The 12,743-nt window shown below is 36.8% G+C and overlaps 1 protein-coding gene across 2 annotated transcripts in view; it reads left to right on the top strand.

The window, feature by feature from the left end:
• The window catches only part of LOC107681123 (AT-rich interactive domain-containing protein 3A-like), an 80,060-nt gene extending 69,351 nt beyond the window's left edge, over window positions 1-10,709 (top strand). For both annotated transcript variants that reach the window (XM_016477298.1, XM_016477290.1), the window contains 4 exons: window positions 2,161-2,399; window positions 4,812-5,099; window positions 7,938-8,027; window positions 9,327-10,709. In XM_016477298.1, coding sequence (XP_016332784.1) covers window positions 2,161-2,399; window positions 4,812-5,099; window positions 7,938-8,027; window positions 9,327-9,499 — 790 coding nt within the window. In that variant the 3' untranslated portion in view covers window positions 9,500-10,709. The remainder of the gene's footprint in view (window positions 1-2,160; window positions 2,400-4,811; window positions 5,100-7,937; window positions 8,028-9,326) is intronic.
• Window positions 10,710-12,743: the final 2,034 nt, after the last annotated feature.

Below are 12,743 nucleotides of genomic sequence, written 5' to 3'. Positions count from 1 at the left end.
CAGACGGGAACAACCTGTTGATAACTGCCAGTTGATTCTTGTCTATCTTGTCCAATTCAATTACCAGCTTTTAAAATAAAGAGAGTGAAGAGCAGTGTATTTGACAGTGTTCGGTAGAAGTAAGAAAGAGATTTGTACTGCTAAATTGAGATCCATCAAGCAAACACTAATGCTGTTTAAGCATTGTACATTATTAAATCAGCACGATGTCAATTCAAAAGGCTCGCTATTTAACTTAATATAGTACAGTTCATTTTTGTCAAAAACATGGCTTTTAGGGTGAAAGAACCTAAAGAAAGTAAGACTTAATGTAATGACCAAAGACATTTTGCATATGTATAAAGGCTCCGAACAAAAGAACGCATCGTGTGTGAACAACCGCTAAGACACGCTGACACACTTGATTGCGAAATGGATTGCTGTGGACAATATATTGATTTCTAAAGCTGCTTTTTGACTAATGCTTTACTCATCTAACACAATATGAATTGTCTGGAGTGTTTTTTGAGCATTAATATACTATTATTCAAAGGTTGGGGTAGGAAAGGTTTTTGAAAGAAATCTCTTATGCTAACAGAGGCTGCATTTATTTGATAAAAAATACAGTAAAACAGTAATATTGTGGGAAAATTATTACAATTTAAAATAGCTGTTTTATATCTTAAGGTTTTAAAATGTAGTTTATTCCTTGTGAATTTTCAGCAGCCATTATACCAGTGTCACATGATCGTTCAGAAATCATTTTTTCTTACTATCAGTGTTTCAGAAGGATTTTTTTGTTGTTGTTGTTCAAAAGAACATTTATTTTAAATAGTCAAAATATAATATTTTTTATAACAATGTAAAAGTCTTTACTGTACATTTTTATCAATTTTATGTAGCCTTGATAAATAAAAAGTATTTATTAAAAAAAATATATATATACTGACCCCAGAATTTTAAATGGTAGTGTAAATGTGATTAATTGCAGTTCATTTGATTAATTAACTGTTGTCATATAATTAATTTTATTTTTTGCACCCCTCATAAACAGATTTCAACTTTATGCATTTTAGTCAATTTTACATTTGACTCAAATATTTAACTCCTTCCATGAAAGCATCATGTTGTATGTTTTTCTACTTTCTGTGTAAATCATTGACGTACTTGGGGAACACATCAACTTGTTTGTGCAAGTCCACTCTCAGCACTGTCATTTAACACAATTACATTATTCTCTAAGGCATCCAGTTCTCATGTAGCCCTGTAGGCTGTCATAAGAAAACACAATGGAATTTGAAGGCAGTCATTATTAAGTTGATCATGAACCTAGTAAAAAAAATTGACAGTTGAACAGATGGGCTCTCATCCCGGTCATGTAAATAGAGGAATGCAAGAAATCTGGGTTTCAAAGCACTGTTGAGAGGAAGAATGTGCACTCACTACATTGTAGTGTAATGTTTGTGTCCTTTTTTTCTCAAAAATGTGAATGATGTAGTTTGTCTATGCATTGAAAATGAATTAAATAAATGATAGGATAACTATGAAAATAATTGATGTACAGTTCAATGTGAAGGCAAAGGGTTTTTGGTGTCAGCTGTCAGTGGAACATATAGTTAATGTTATGAACTACACCAATGGTTATGACACCTGTGTGAACTTGAGGAGAACTGACTTCATGCATAACAATCACTTTGAGTCAAATGTCACAGAAAAAGTGGCTCAGAAATGTGAAGTTTGTTCTGAGTAAAGATCCTGAGCATTTATTTGAAGATGCCACTATTTAGGTTTGATATTTAGGTGACACTTTAGTATAGTGACCAATTCTCACTATTAACTAGTTGCTTATTAGCATTTTTAACATATTGGCTGTTTATTAGTACTTATAAAGCACATATTCTGCATGACCATATTCTACACCCCTAATCCTTCCAATACCTAAACTTAACAACTACCTTACTAACTATTAATTAAACTATTAAGCAAATTAGGAGTTTTTTGAGGCAAAAGTCATAGTTAATGGTTTGTTAATGGCGAGAACTGGACCTTAAAAGAAATTATGACCGATATTTACTATTTCAGTGTAACTTGAGTATCCAAACACTTTTTAGGGCAAATGTAAATTACTGTAGCTATAGTGTTATTTCCAGTGCTTCACGTTCTGTCTTTTCTTGTCTACAGGTATATGAAGTACCTCTATCCTTATGAATGTGAAAAGCGGGGACTGAGCTCTCCCGGGGAGCTTCAGGCAGCTATCGACAGCAACCGTCGCGAAGGCCGGAGACAGAGTTATGGCTCCACCCTCTTTAACTACTCCCCCGTGGGCACCCCCACCCTGCTGGCTTCCCCAAAACTCCAGATGCCCCACATCAGCATGCCCACTCCCAACGGCGGGCACATGACCTCTGTTATCAAGAAAGGTTTGTGTTTGTATTTCCCTTTCTCACAACATAGTTTTTTTCAATGTCAAAATACTTTAATATTAAGGTGAATTTTAATTTTAATTTTAATTTTATTGTTTTTTCCCAATGTAGTAGTACATAATTTTACAATAATTCTTTGGACAGAGTTATGGCTCCACCCTCTTTAACTACTCCCCCGTGGGCACCCCCACCCTGCTGGCTTCCCCAAAACTCCAGATGCCCCACATCAGCATGCCCACTCCCAACGGCGGGCACATGACCTCTGTTATCAAGAAAGGTTTGTGTTTGTATTTCCCTTTCTCACAACATAGTTTTTTTCAATGTCAAAATACTTTAATATTAAGGTGAATTTTAATGTTTCAAGTATGTTTTTTCCCAATGTAGTAGTACATAATTTTACAATAATTCTTTGCTGTTTCAATAAAATAATATAGACTACAGTACAAAGTAAAATAGATCAAATAATAACATGATAAAATGAAATAATAAAAATGAAAATTAAATTAGGCATAATATAACAAAGAAAATCCCACTTAAAAACAATAGCATTCTATTGATTGTTGATTTTCAAAAAGAAAAAAGGAGGAAGGAAAGGGCGTGACATGTGGCCTAGTATGGTGTCCCTTACTTGGAATTTGTGCTCTGCATTTAACCCATCCAAGTGCACACACACACCGTGAACACACACACACACACACACACCATGAACACACACCCGAAGCACTGGGCAGCCAATGCTGCGGCGTCTGGGGAGCATTTGGGGTTTCGGTGCCTTGCTCAAAGGTTTCACCTCAGTCCTATTGAGGGTGGAGAGAGCGCTGGTTATTCACTCCCCCCCACCTACAATTCCTGCCGGACCTGAGACTGGAACACACACACACACACACACCATGAACACACACCCGAAGCACTGGGCAGCCAATGCTGCGGCGTCTGGGGAGCATTTGGGGGTTCGGTGCCTTGCTCAAAGGTTTCACCTCAGTCGTGGTATTGAGGGTGGAGAGAGCGCTGGTTATTCACTCCCCCCCACCTACAATTCCTGCCGGACCTGAGACTGGAACCTGCGACCTTCGGGTTACAAGTCCAACTCTCTATCCATTAGGCCACGACTGCCTAAAAAGAGAAAGACTTCACAAAGAGAAAGAAAAATGTTATTCCTTATCAGGAAATTGAATGTTATTATTTTAATTACAACCTCGATCCTCCAAAGGAGAAGTCATCTTTCTTACACAATAACACTGCCACATCTTACTCACGCTTATTCCACGCTGTGGCCTGAATGGTCATCAGAGCGGACAGGAAACAGCTTGCAGGACTTCCTCTTGCCCACTCTGCCAGTTTCCGCATCACACCAGCAGGAGAAATGAAACACAAAGAGACATGGGCTGCTTCATGATTCAATAATGTGCCCATATGGAAAAAGACAAGTCACGCAACTTTAAGGATCAAAGAGCCTTACGAATCTGACAGTATTTATAGTGTTTACAAAGCAGCTTTAAATAGATCTCATGACTTGTGTTTCATACTCATACTTCCCTGTGAGGATGTTATTGCAGCATATTTATAAACCTAAATTTGTAGAATATAATGCTGTATTCAGATTATTGAATAACTTTCCTTTACACTTTCTGTTTTACAATATATAATTTTAAGTATCATTTACTTTAAGTGAATCAGGTGTACAGTATCAAAATTAATGTCAGATAAATAAAATAAAATATCAAAAGAATAACATGCACTAACCATTCAAAACGTTCAAAATTTTGGGGTCAGTGAGATTTGTTTTTTTGGTAAGAAATAAATGCTTTTATTCAGGAAGGATGCATTAAATTAATCAAAAGTGACAGTAAGGACATTTATAATGGTACGAAAGATTCCTAAATCAGTATATTAGAATGATTGCTGAAGGATCATGTGACACTGAAGACTGAAGTAATGATGCTGAAAATTCCATTTTGCCATCACAGGATTAAATGACATTTTAAAATATATTCAGATCTAACAGTTCTTTTTGATATTGTAAAAATATTGCACAGTATTTCTGATTCTACTCAAACATATGAAGAAAAAAAGACCGTCTCCAAACTGTTGAACAGAAGTGTAAATATAATCACAAAAAGCAAAAAAAAAAAAAACAACATTAAATTAATCAACTTATAACATTGTGTTACATACATTTGTGATAAAGGGCTTCTGTTTTCTCAACTGTTGCGCTTCACTGTCCAGTGTGGCAAAATTAAGCACCGTAAAAATGAGGATATTTCAAGGTCCGCCATTGTACTTAAATTAGTAGAACATTTCCAAGATTTAGGATGTTAGATGGTCCACTATATTTGTTTTGTTGTATATAAGTGTTCTGTCACCTAAAAAAGTTTGAAAAGTACTTCATGATGCTTTCTTGCTCCACAGAGGACTCCCTGCTGTCCAGCTGCCTGACTAACAGGATGGGCATCCCTGTGTCTTTGGCCAGCCACCACAGTGCAGCTCAGGCGGCTGCGGCTCAGGCTGCAGCTGCAGCAGCTGTGCAGGCGGCCGCATTGGAGCAGCTGCGGGAGAAGCTAGAGTCTGGAGAGCCACCGGAGAAGAAAGTGATGCTCATGGCAGAGGAGCAGCAGAGGATAATGCAACATGCATTACAGCAGAATCTCTTCGCCATGGCAACCCAGCTACCCATGAACATCAAACTGAACAATAGAGGTGGGTGCAAGAAATGCAAAGATATGTTCAGTATATGCTTTCACCAAAATCTCTTTATTGTAATTTCCTTTTCTTTTTTTTTACTTTGTAAGGCTCAAATGTAAAAGTATACAGTAGTTCATCCCAAAAATGAAAATTAATTTACTCACCCTCAAGTTGTTCCAAATCTGTTTTAGTTTCTTTCTTCTTTTAAAGATAAAAGATATTTTTAAGAATGTGGGCAACCAAACAGTTTGTGGTCCCCATTGACTTCCATAGTATATTTTTTCTTAATAGCAATTTGAAAGATGAATGAAATGGCAGCAGTTTGTAGACTTGTCTGTAAATATAATATAAATTACAATAAAGTGAATTGTGTCTCTAGAATTACCTATAAAGTAAGTAGTGAGATGAGAGAGCGCATTGTGGGTCAAATAATGTAGATTAGGGCAGAGAAGTTTATCACAAACAGCCAGTGGTAGCTCGGAAAGCCTTAGCTTCCATAGTAAAAAGTAATATATTTAAAATACATTTATTTCATACTAAGTATAGTTCAAATCTGTTGACATATTTACTGACATATTGCTTGATACTTACTGATATAAAATAATAATTCAACTTTATTTGGAGTATTAGTGCACAATGCACATTTTTAATATTAAGCCTAAATGTGTTTTAATGGTCACTATTGATGAGGATTGTATGATCTTTGAATAGCAAGATATTTAAAGTGTACCTGAAGTACACTTACAATAGTTACACTTTAGCACACTCAAATATACTTCAGTATATCTTTAGTTGGACTTCAGCACTACTTCCGCACAATTAAAGTGCATTAAAGGTGGGGTAAGCGATTTCTGGTAGCCAATGTTGACATTTGAAATCACCAAAACAAACACGCCCCTACCCCAAAAGGGTCTCGCCCCTATTTTGATAGCTCCGCCCCACACATATGTACGCAACCCAGGCAATGATTAGTTCTGTGAAACAAAGCAAAACCAATGTTACACCGTGTCTACACTGGACACGAGTGGCGCGGCGTGACAAAATACTATGGAACTCATTATAATCAGTGATGCTGTCTACACCATAGATATACTGTATATACATATCTATGGTCTACACAGTATGCGGCACGACACGACAAATCCCCGACAGAAAACTGCTGCTGCGTTGTATTCATGACGTATTGACACAAATTTCAAATGATTTTCAACAGTCGCTTTGTCGCGTCCAGTGTACTAGACAGACTTTAGCTGTTGCGGCGCAAACACGGTGTTACTCACCTATCGAGAAGAAACAAAGCAACCTCGGCGTCCGATTGCAGGCCTTCCGCTCCTTGAGTTTTCTCCAGCGCTGGAAAGCTGATCCGATATTTACGCGGGTCCTACTTCTTGCCTTATTGCCTTAAGCTTTCTTTTGTTCCGCAGGCGGTTTTCTCTTTTGTTTTTTATCCGCCATCTCTATCTTTCTGTCACTCAGCTCGCTAATGTCCGTCCTGTGCACTGAACTCCATCTCCTCCACATCATGAGTAGACACGCCCCTTACTGCTGATTGGCTACAAGTTTGTTTTGCTAGTCGGCCTGAATCAGTTTTCTAAAGCGTTTTTGAAAAATCGCTTACCCCACCTTTAAGCACAAAATTAGTTGTTCCTTTTTAGCAGACTTTAAGTATAACAGTTTAGTATACCAAAAGTACAATTGCGGGGTATTTTTATTGAGTACATAAATATGTAAATGTATTTGTAGTATACTTAGCATGAAATAAATGTATTTCAAATGCATTTTAGTCTGTATATTTTTTACTAGGGTTTGACTGTCATGACAAAACATTAGCCTTCCAGGTTTTCCCTTATCAAACTGAAGGAATTTATTAAAAACTTTTTTAATGAAAAATTTATGAATTACACTTTTTTATTTTATTACACTATGATCAGTGTCACCTGTGAGAGAATAATACGGGTTTATCAGACATTCTCAAAACAATAATGAAAGAATTCATGAAAAAGATTTTATTTATGAATAATTGTTAATGAATGACAAATATTCTTTTATGTTATTTTATAACACTAGAACAAGTTGTCTCTTTTGTCACAGAGAATGATAAGAGTTTATGAGACATTCTGAAAAAATTAAACATCTAATGAAGTGTAAATGAATGGTAGAACTGATGAAGAAAAGTGATTTCTATCAAGCCATTTGTTTAATGTTAATGATTCAGTGCACCTTCATTCACGTAATGACAGAGTGTGTGCCATGATTGCAGGCTGGTCATGAGTAATGTGTTTTGTTGTCTTCTGCATGACAGTTACTCTTATACCACCCGTAAAACAAGAGCCTCTTTATACTGTATGGTGGGAAACTGTAGCATAATTCTATAACGCTGGGCAAGACTTTCACACAGAAACCCTCTGTAATTTAAAGATTATATTAAATGTTATTTTGTGTTTACCTGCACATCCACAGTAATGACAGAGTGAAAACTGAAAGTCCTGACAGCCACTGACTTCTTGCTTTATCCCTTTTTTGGTTCAAAATAATGAATCTAATGGTCTCCTACTTAATGTATTTCTGATAAATAAATTGTGTGTAATGTTAACAGTCTGATTGCAGTGAAGAATTGTTCTATTTATGATACAGACGCCCCATGCCGTTCTCTATCTAGAGAAGTGAAAGCCCCATCTTTTTGAGAGTAGTCACCCTCCCCCCTGCAACTCTTTTAATAAACCCCTCCTTATCCTGTCACTCATGAGTTATCGCCGATAGTTGGTGGCACGCTTCTCTTGCTTCTTGTGTTCCTTTTATAAATGCTCATATTGAGTTTTTCTCTTCCTCGCTCTCTGGCTCCTCTCTTGACAGATGATAGACAAGAGACTGCATTGAACCTGTCTACCAACGGCATTAGCAGCATCAACATGTCAATAGAAATAAATGGGGTTGTCTACACAGGTAAATAGAGCGCCGTTTGCTGATGTAATTGCAGGCAGGAAATTCAATAAGTTATAGCAGCACCCCTGCGCTTAGTCCTCCACACAATTTGATGTCTTTGCTATAAAATCCATCGTAATGAAGTGGCAAGTCCAATAGAGTTAAAAAAGTTAAATATCTTAAAATTGGGCCTGGGCGCCAGGAGGTCGATGGAGCTTATTGTCTTTCGTGCCCGAGAGAAAGGCCCTCCGCCTTAGCTAGATACAGTGCTTGTGCCTGATGTGCGAGAGACAGTAATTACTAGAAGATGGCTCATAAGCTTGCTGGGAACATTTCAGGAGATCAAGTTGAAGTGGCATCTATTTGACCATTTTTACTGAAGGTTTGTTCCCTGTACAGCTTTTTTGTTAAGGTGAATGCTTTAATGCTTTAGTTTAGCACAATTATTTATATAAGAAATAATACAATTAAAAATATAAACTGAATTGCTTTAATTGCTTTGTTCATGTTAAAAAACAAAAAAATAATGAGTTTAATCACGTCCTTGCCAAATTGCACTGAGCAGTAGCACAGTTTGCACAGGATGCTTTCTCGTGTGTAAAAAGAGCTAGACGGGCAGAAATGAAAAGAAGCAAATGCATTTAAACATTTAAATGTAACCAATTTATGGTGCATGTTACTGAAAAAATATCAAATGTTTACATAGACCAGAAATGAAAGATCTGTGTGAACGGCACAAAAGTCTACTTTAGACAGATTGATATAATGGATTGCCAGTGACAGGCTTATGTTCAAAGTTATGAAAATAAAACAATCTGTGATTTGCTTAAATTACGATTTAGTTGCCTTCCAATCCTATCATGTCTGAAATGATTCTAGATTCAGAAGATATTCTCAGAAATGTTTAATAAGAATTGAATGGAATTCATTTTTAAAAAATGTATTAACTAGATTTTAACAAAAAGTTAGATACTTAATCAATATACAGATATCACGTACTTCGGGTACTGCGTCTTCAGTATTGTGCAAATTAAAAAAATATAGAAATGTAAAAATATAAAAATATTTGTACCAAAATATAGAAATGGCTTGTGCACGGGGGTGCTGATCACATACCAAACATGTTTTAGTTGAACCTCTGTTTTTGACTGTTAGTATTATCGCATGAGATTATTTGTAATCACATTTATTGCATAAGAATTTTTTTTTATTGCACTTAAATGTTTTTAATAAATATAAACAAACTGATTTAGTAACTGAGCTGCTGATGATGTTGTGTTATGTAGAAACTAACTTTAAATATGTGTCTGCTGACTGCAGGGGTCCTGTTTGCCCGTAAGCCAGCCATAGGTTTCATGCCAGGCAGCCAGCGAGTCCATCACCAACACAGCTCCCAGGGAAAGAGCAGCAGCACAGGGCTCAGCACCCAGATGCAGTCGTCCTCCTCTTCCTCCTCCACCGCCTCCTCACACGGACCAGCCACCTCCCCTTGAGCCCACAACACCTCACTCAACTCTCCCCCGACGTCAGACAAGGCAGGGTCTTTAGGTCATTCTGCTGGACCAGTTTTTTTCTGTCTCCTTCAATGTACAATGCACACTTTCTACTGTTTTTCTAACCCTCCCACTGCAATCAGGACAGGAGCGTCCATCACCGAAAAAACTTCCATTAAAACAAAAGGCTGAGCACCGACAGCTGATAGCTGCACATTTGAGATGTGGTACATTTACAAATGCAGTAAGTTGCAGCTTGTGATTTTGTTCTTCTGAGGATGCGTTATTCAGCGACTAAAACGTACTGCGTGACAATGCCATGAACACAAGGAGCGGTGTGACGCTCGAGAGGACGGGATGTTTCTCAGATTCTTCACTTTCCTACACTGATCCTGAAGTTTTGGCATCTTCATCTTTACCTGTTGCATTCTTGAATCAAACAGCAAGAGCTACTATCAGCTATTAGTACCAAAGAGAAAAAGCGCGGCATATTAGCGGTTTATTTGATAGCGTTACAACTCATGCAGATTTTTATCGCCACCATCACACATATCCGATGCCATTGCAAATGATCAGAAAGTTACCAAAATGAGTTATCAAGCTGATATTTTAATATCTTGATTTTAAGCAAAGCACATCCCATTTAACTTGGGCATCAAACAGTCAGGGAGAAAAAGTTATTTACTGTATTACTGCTTAAATATATGTTTGTAAAGAAAATATATTATAGCCATCAGAGCAGTCATCTACACAATCTTTAAAAGACCGGGAGAATCATAAATGCGAGATCGGTCACGTATAGCTTGATATGGAGGAAAGCAGACAGGATTATGTGTACTATATTCTCTCATGCCTGGAAATATATTCCATTGATTAGTGAGTTATTTGGGGAACACTTGTCGACAGTGTTTAATGATTTTCCACCACCTCAGCTCAGCCCATGTTTTATAGCAAAGTGTTCATTAAATGGTTTAGTAGACGGAAAAACAGGTCACACTGCTTAATACAGGTTTCAGAAGTCGAGGGTCAAATGATATTGTGACGTGTGACTGTGAGCTGGACGTTGATCATAAAAAAAATGGTTGAGGTCTTCAACCAGAAAAGAGAGGCTCTTTAGAAGAAGATTATGTGCTGTGATCGCGCTGAATATGGCTCATCTTAGGCATCAGTTCATGTTGTGAATAGAATCCAGCTTTCATTACGTTTTCAACAATGCACTTGCATTTGAGAGTTCACCTCTCGTTCTTTATTCCATTCTCCATTTTTTTTTTTTTTTTTGCTCACACTTGTGTTTATTTCTTCTTCTCTTTTCTGTTGGTAAGGAAATGGGAGGATATTATTGTGTTTTAGAATTCAGTAGACAATTTCAGGTTGTATTTATTATTAGTTCTATTCTCTTCCTTTCATGTTGAAACTTGGGCTGTTTCAGTGCTTTCAGAAACATCGCTTTTATTTAAAGAAAGAAAAAGTCATATTACAGCCCAATACCTCACAAATCCTGCAAACCTGTACACAGATAATAGATTATGAAAACAAGATATACCTCATTTATTTCATTTCTATTATTTTTTATTGTGAAGCCACTTGAAAATGTTTTTTCAACAAATCACTGGATTTTTTTTTTTTCTATTTTGTATTGTTTTACCAAAGAAGGGAATATATAATGAACACACATCTACCTCATTTGTTATAGACGGTGCCAACAACCTAATCACAGCAGCCAGTTTTTAATCATAGCCTTTCTGGTCCGAATTCATTTGTGCTGCAGAACCAGAGGCTGGACCACACAGGGCTCGACACGGCATCAGTTGCTTTGCTTGTTCGTTTTTTGTCAGTGGCATTTTTTCTTTACACACAGGGGGAAATGAAATACCAGAAGGATTCTGTCTCTTCTGATCTGATCCAGCTTATTCTGTACAGTATCAGTAGATCTAAAACACATCTTATGAAACATATCTCAAGTTAAGCTGCAACCTTGGGCGTTAAGTTAACTAAAGTGTTTTAGCTTTACGGTTTGCGGCAGTTCCATTGATGCCAGTGTTTGAGTCGTCATTTCTGTTCGCAACATAATGTGACTTTCAGAAAATATATAACCTAGTCTAAGTTAAAAGTAACTTTAAAAAAATCTGTTTTCTTTTTATACTGTCTTTAGTGGGTTTTGAATGAGGAGACGTGCTCGGAACAGGACTTATTTTTACAAATACCAAAGATCTGACAATATTCTTAAGGTTGACCATTTCCGACCCAATGCTGTCATTCTTAGCTTTTAATCTGAAGCAGCAGAAAAATGTTTTTATTTGATCCTTGAAACTTGATTTTAAGCACTTGGATCAAAATGTTTTCAGAAAAAATGAAAAGGCCAAGCTGTATGTTCAGTTAGTCTCAGTGCACGCATGGCAATCTAAGAATGTAATAACAGTTTCCAGAGTTTTAGCACAATTAACGATTAATGAAATAAGTAAACCTGACCATCATTTTGTTGTTGTATAGGTGCAAGGATTCATGGAAATATAAAGTCTATATTTATGTGGAATTACAGAGGGCACAATCAATGCACAATTGTCTGATTCCTGTTGTTCGATGTAATTGATCTCTTGATCAGCGTATGAAGAGACGCTGCTTATATTTTTTCACAGCAGCGGCACAGTCTATTCCTTCACATGGCTGTCTGTTCTCTCTTCAGCTCGTGTCACTATACTGCAGAGATTTTTAGAGCAAATCCTGGACGAACTCCGGAGAAGCAAAAACACACGAATCCGAGTGAATCCATAACCAAAGCTTTTACAAAACCACGTTCACAGGCTTACTGATGACAATGTTGGAACATTTGTTCATAAAAAAGACTTATCATTTTAATAACGATTAAGAAAAAAAAAGAATCACTCATGTGCTTAAAGAATAATATGTTGTTTACCTTGTTTAGCTATGTCAGCGATGCTATGCTGGTAGATTTTAGATCCTATTATACGCTGTGTATGAAGCTTATTTTTCTTTTATTCACTTTGGATAAATCCAGTGCATTATGGGAAAGCTGGATTGTGGTGCTCAGGGGTTTAAAAAAAGAAGAAAAAACTGGTGAAAGATTTTTTGTTTTGTTTTGTTTGTTTGTTTTGCCATTGACTTGTAGCATAATTAGAAATAAAGTACTGCTTTCCACTTTAATGTCCAGTTGAGTTTTTCTTTTGGGTTTAAATATTCATAACTGCTGTAATAAATAAGTATTATTGGGGGGGGGGGGGGGGGG

Source organism: Sinocyclocheilus anshuiensis, unplaced genomic scaffold (assembly GCF_001515605.1).
Source record: "Sinocyclocheilus anshuiensis isolate Anshui unplaced genomic scaffold, SAMN03320099.WGS_v1.1 scaffold697, whole genome shotgun sequence".
Taxonomy (NCBI): domain Eukaryota; kingdom Metazoa; phylum Chordata; class Actinopteri; order Cypriniformes; family Cyprinidae; genus Sinocyclocheilus; species Sinocyclocheilus anshuiensis.
The sequence above is the reverse complement of the archived record's forward strand: the minus strand, read 5'-3'. Positions and strand labels throughout refer to the sequence as shown.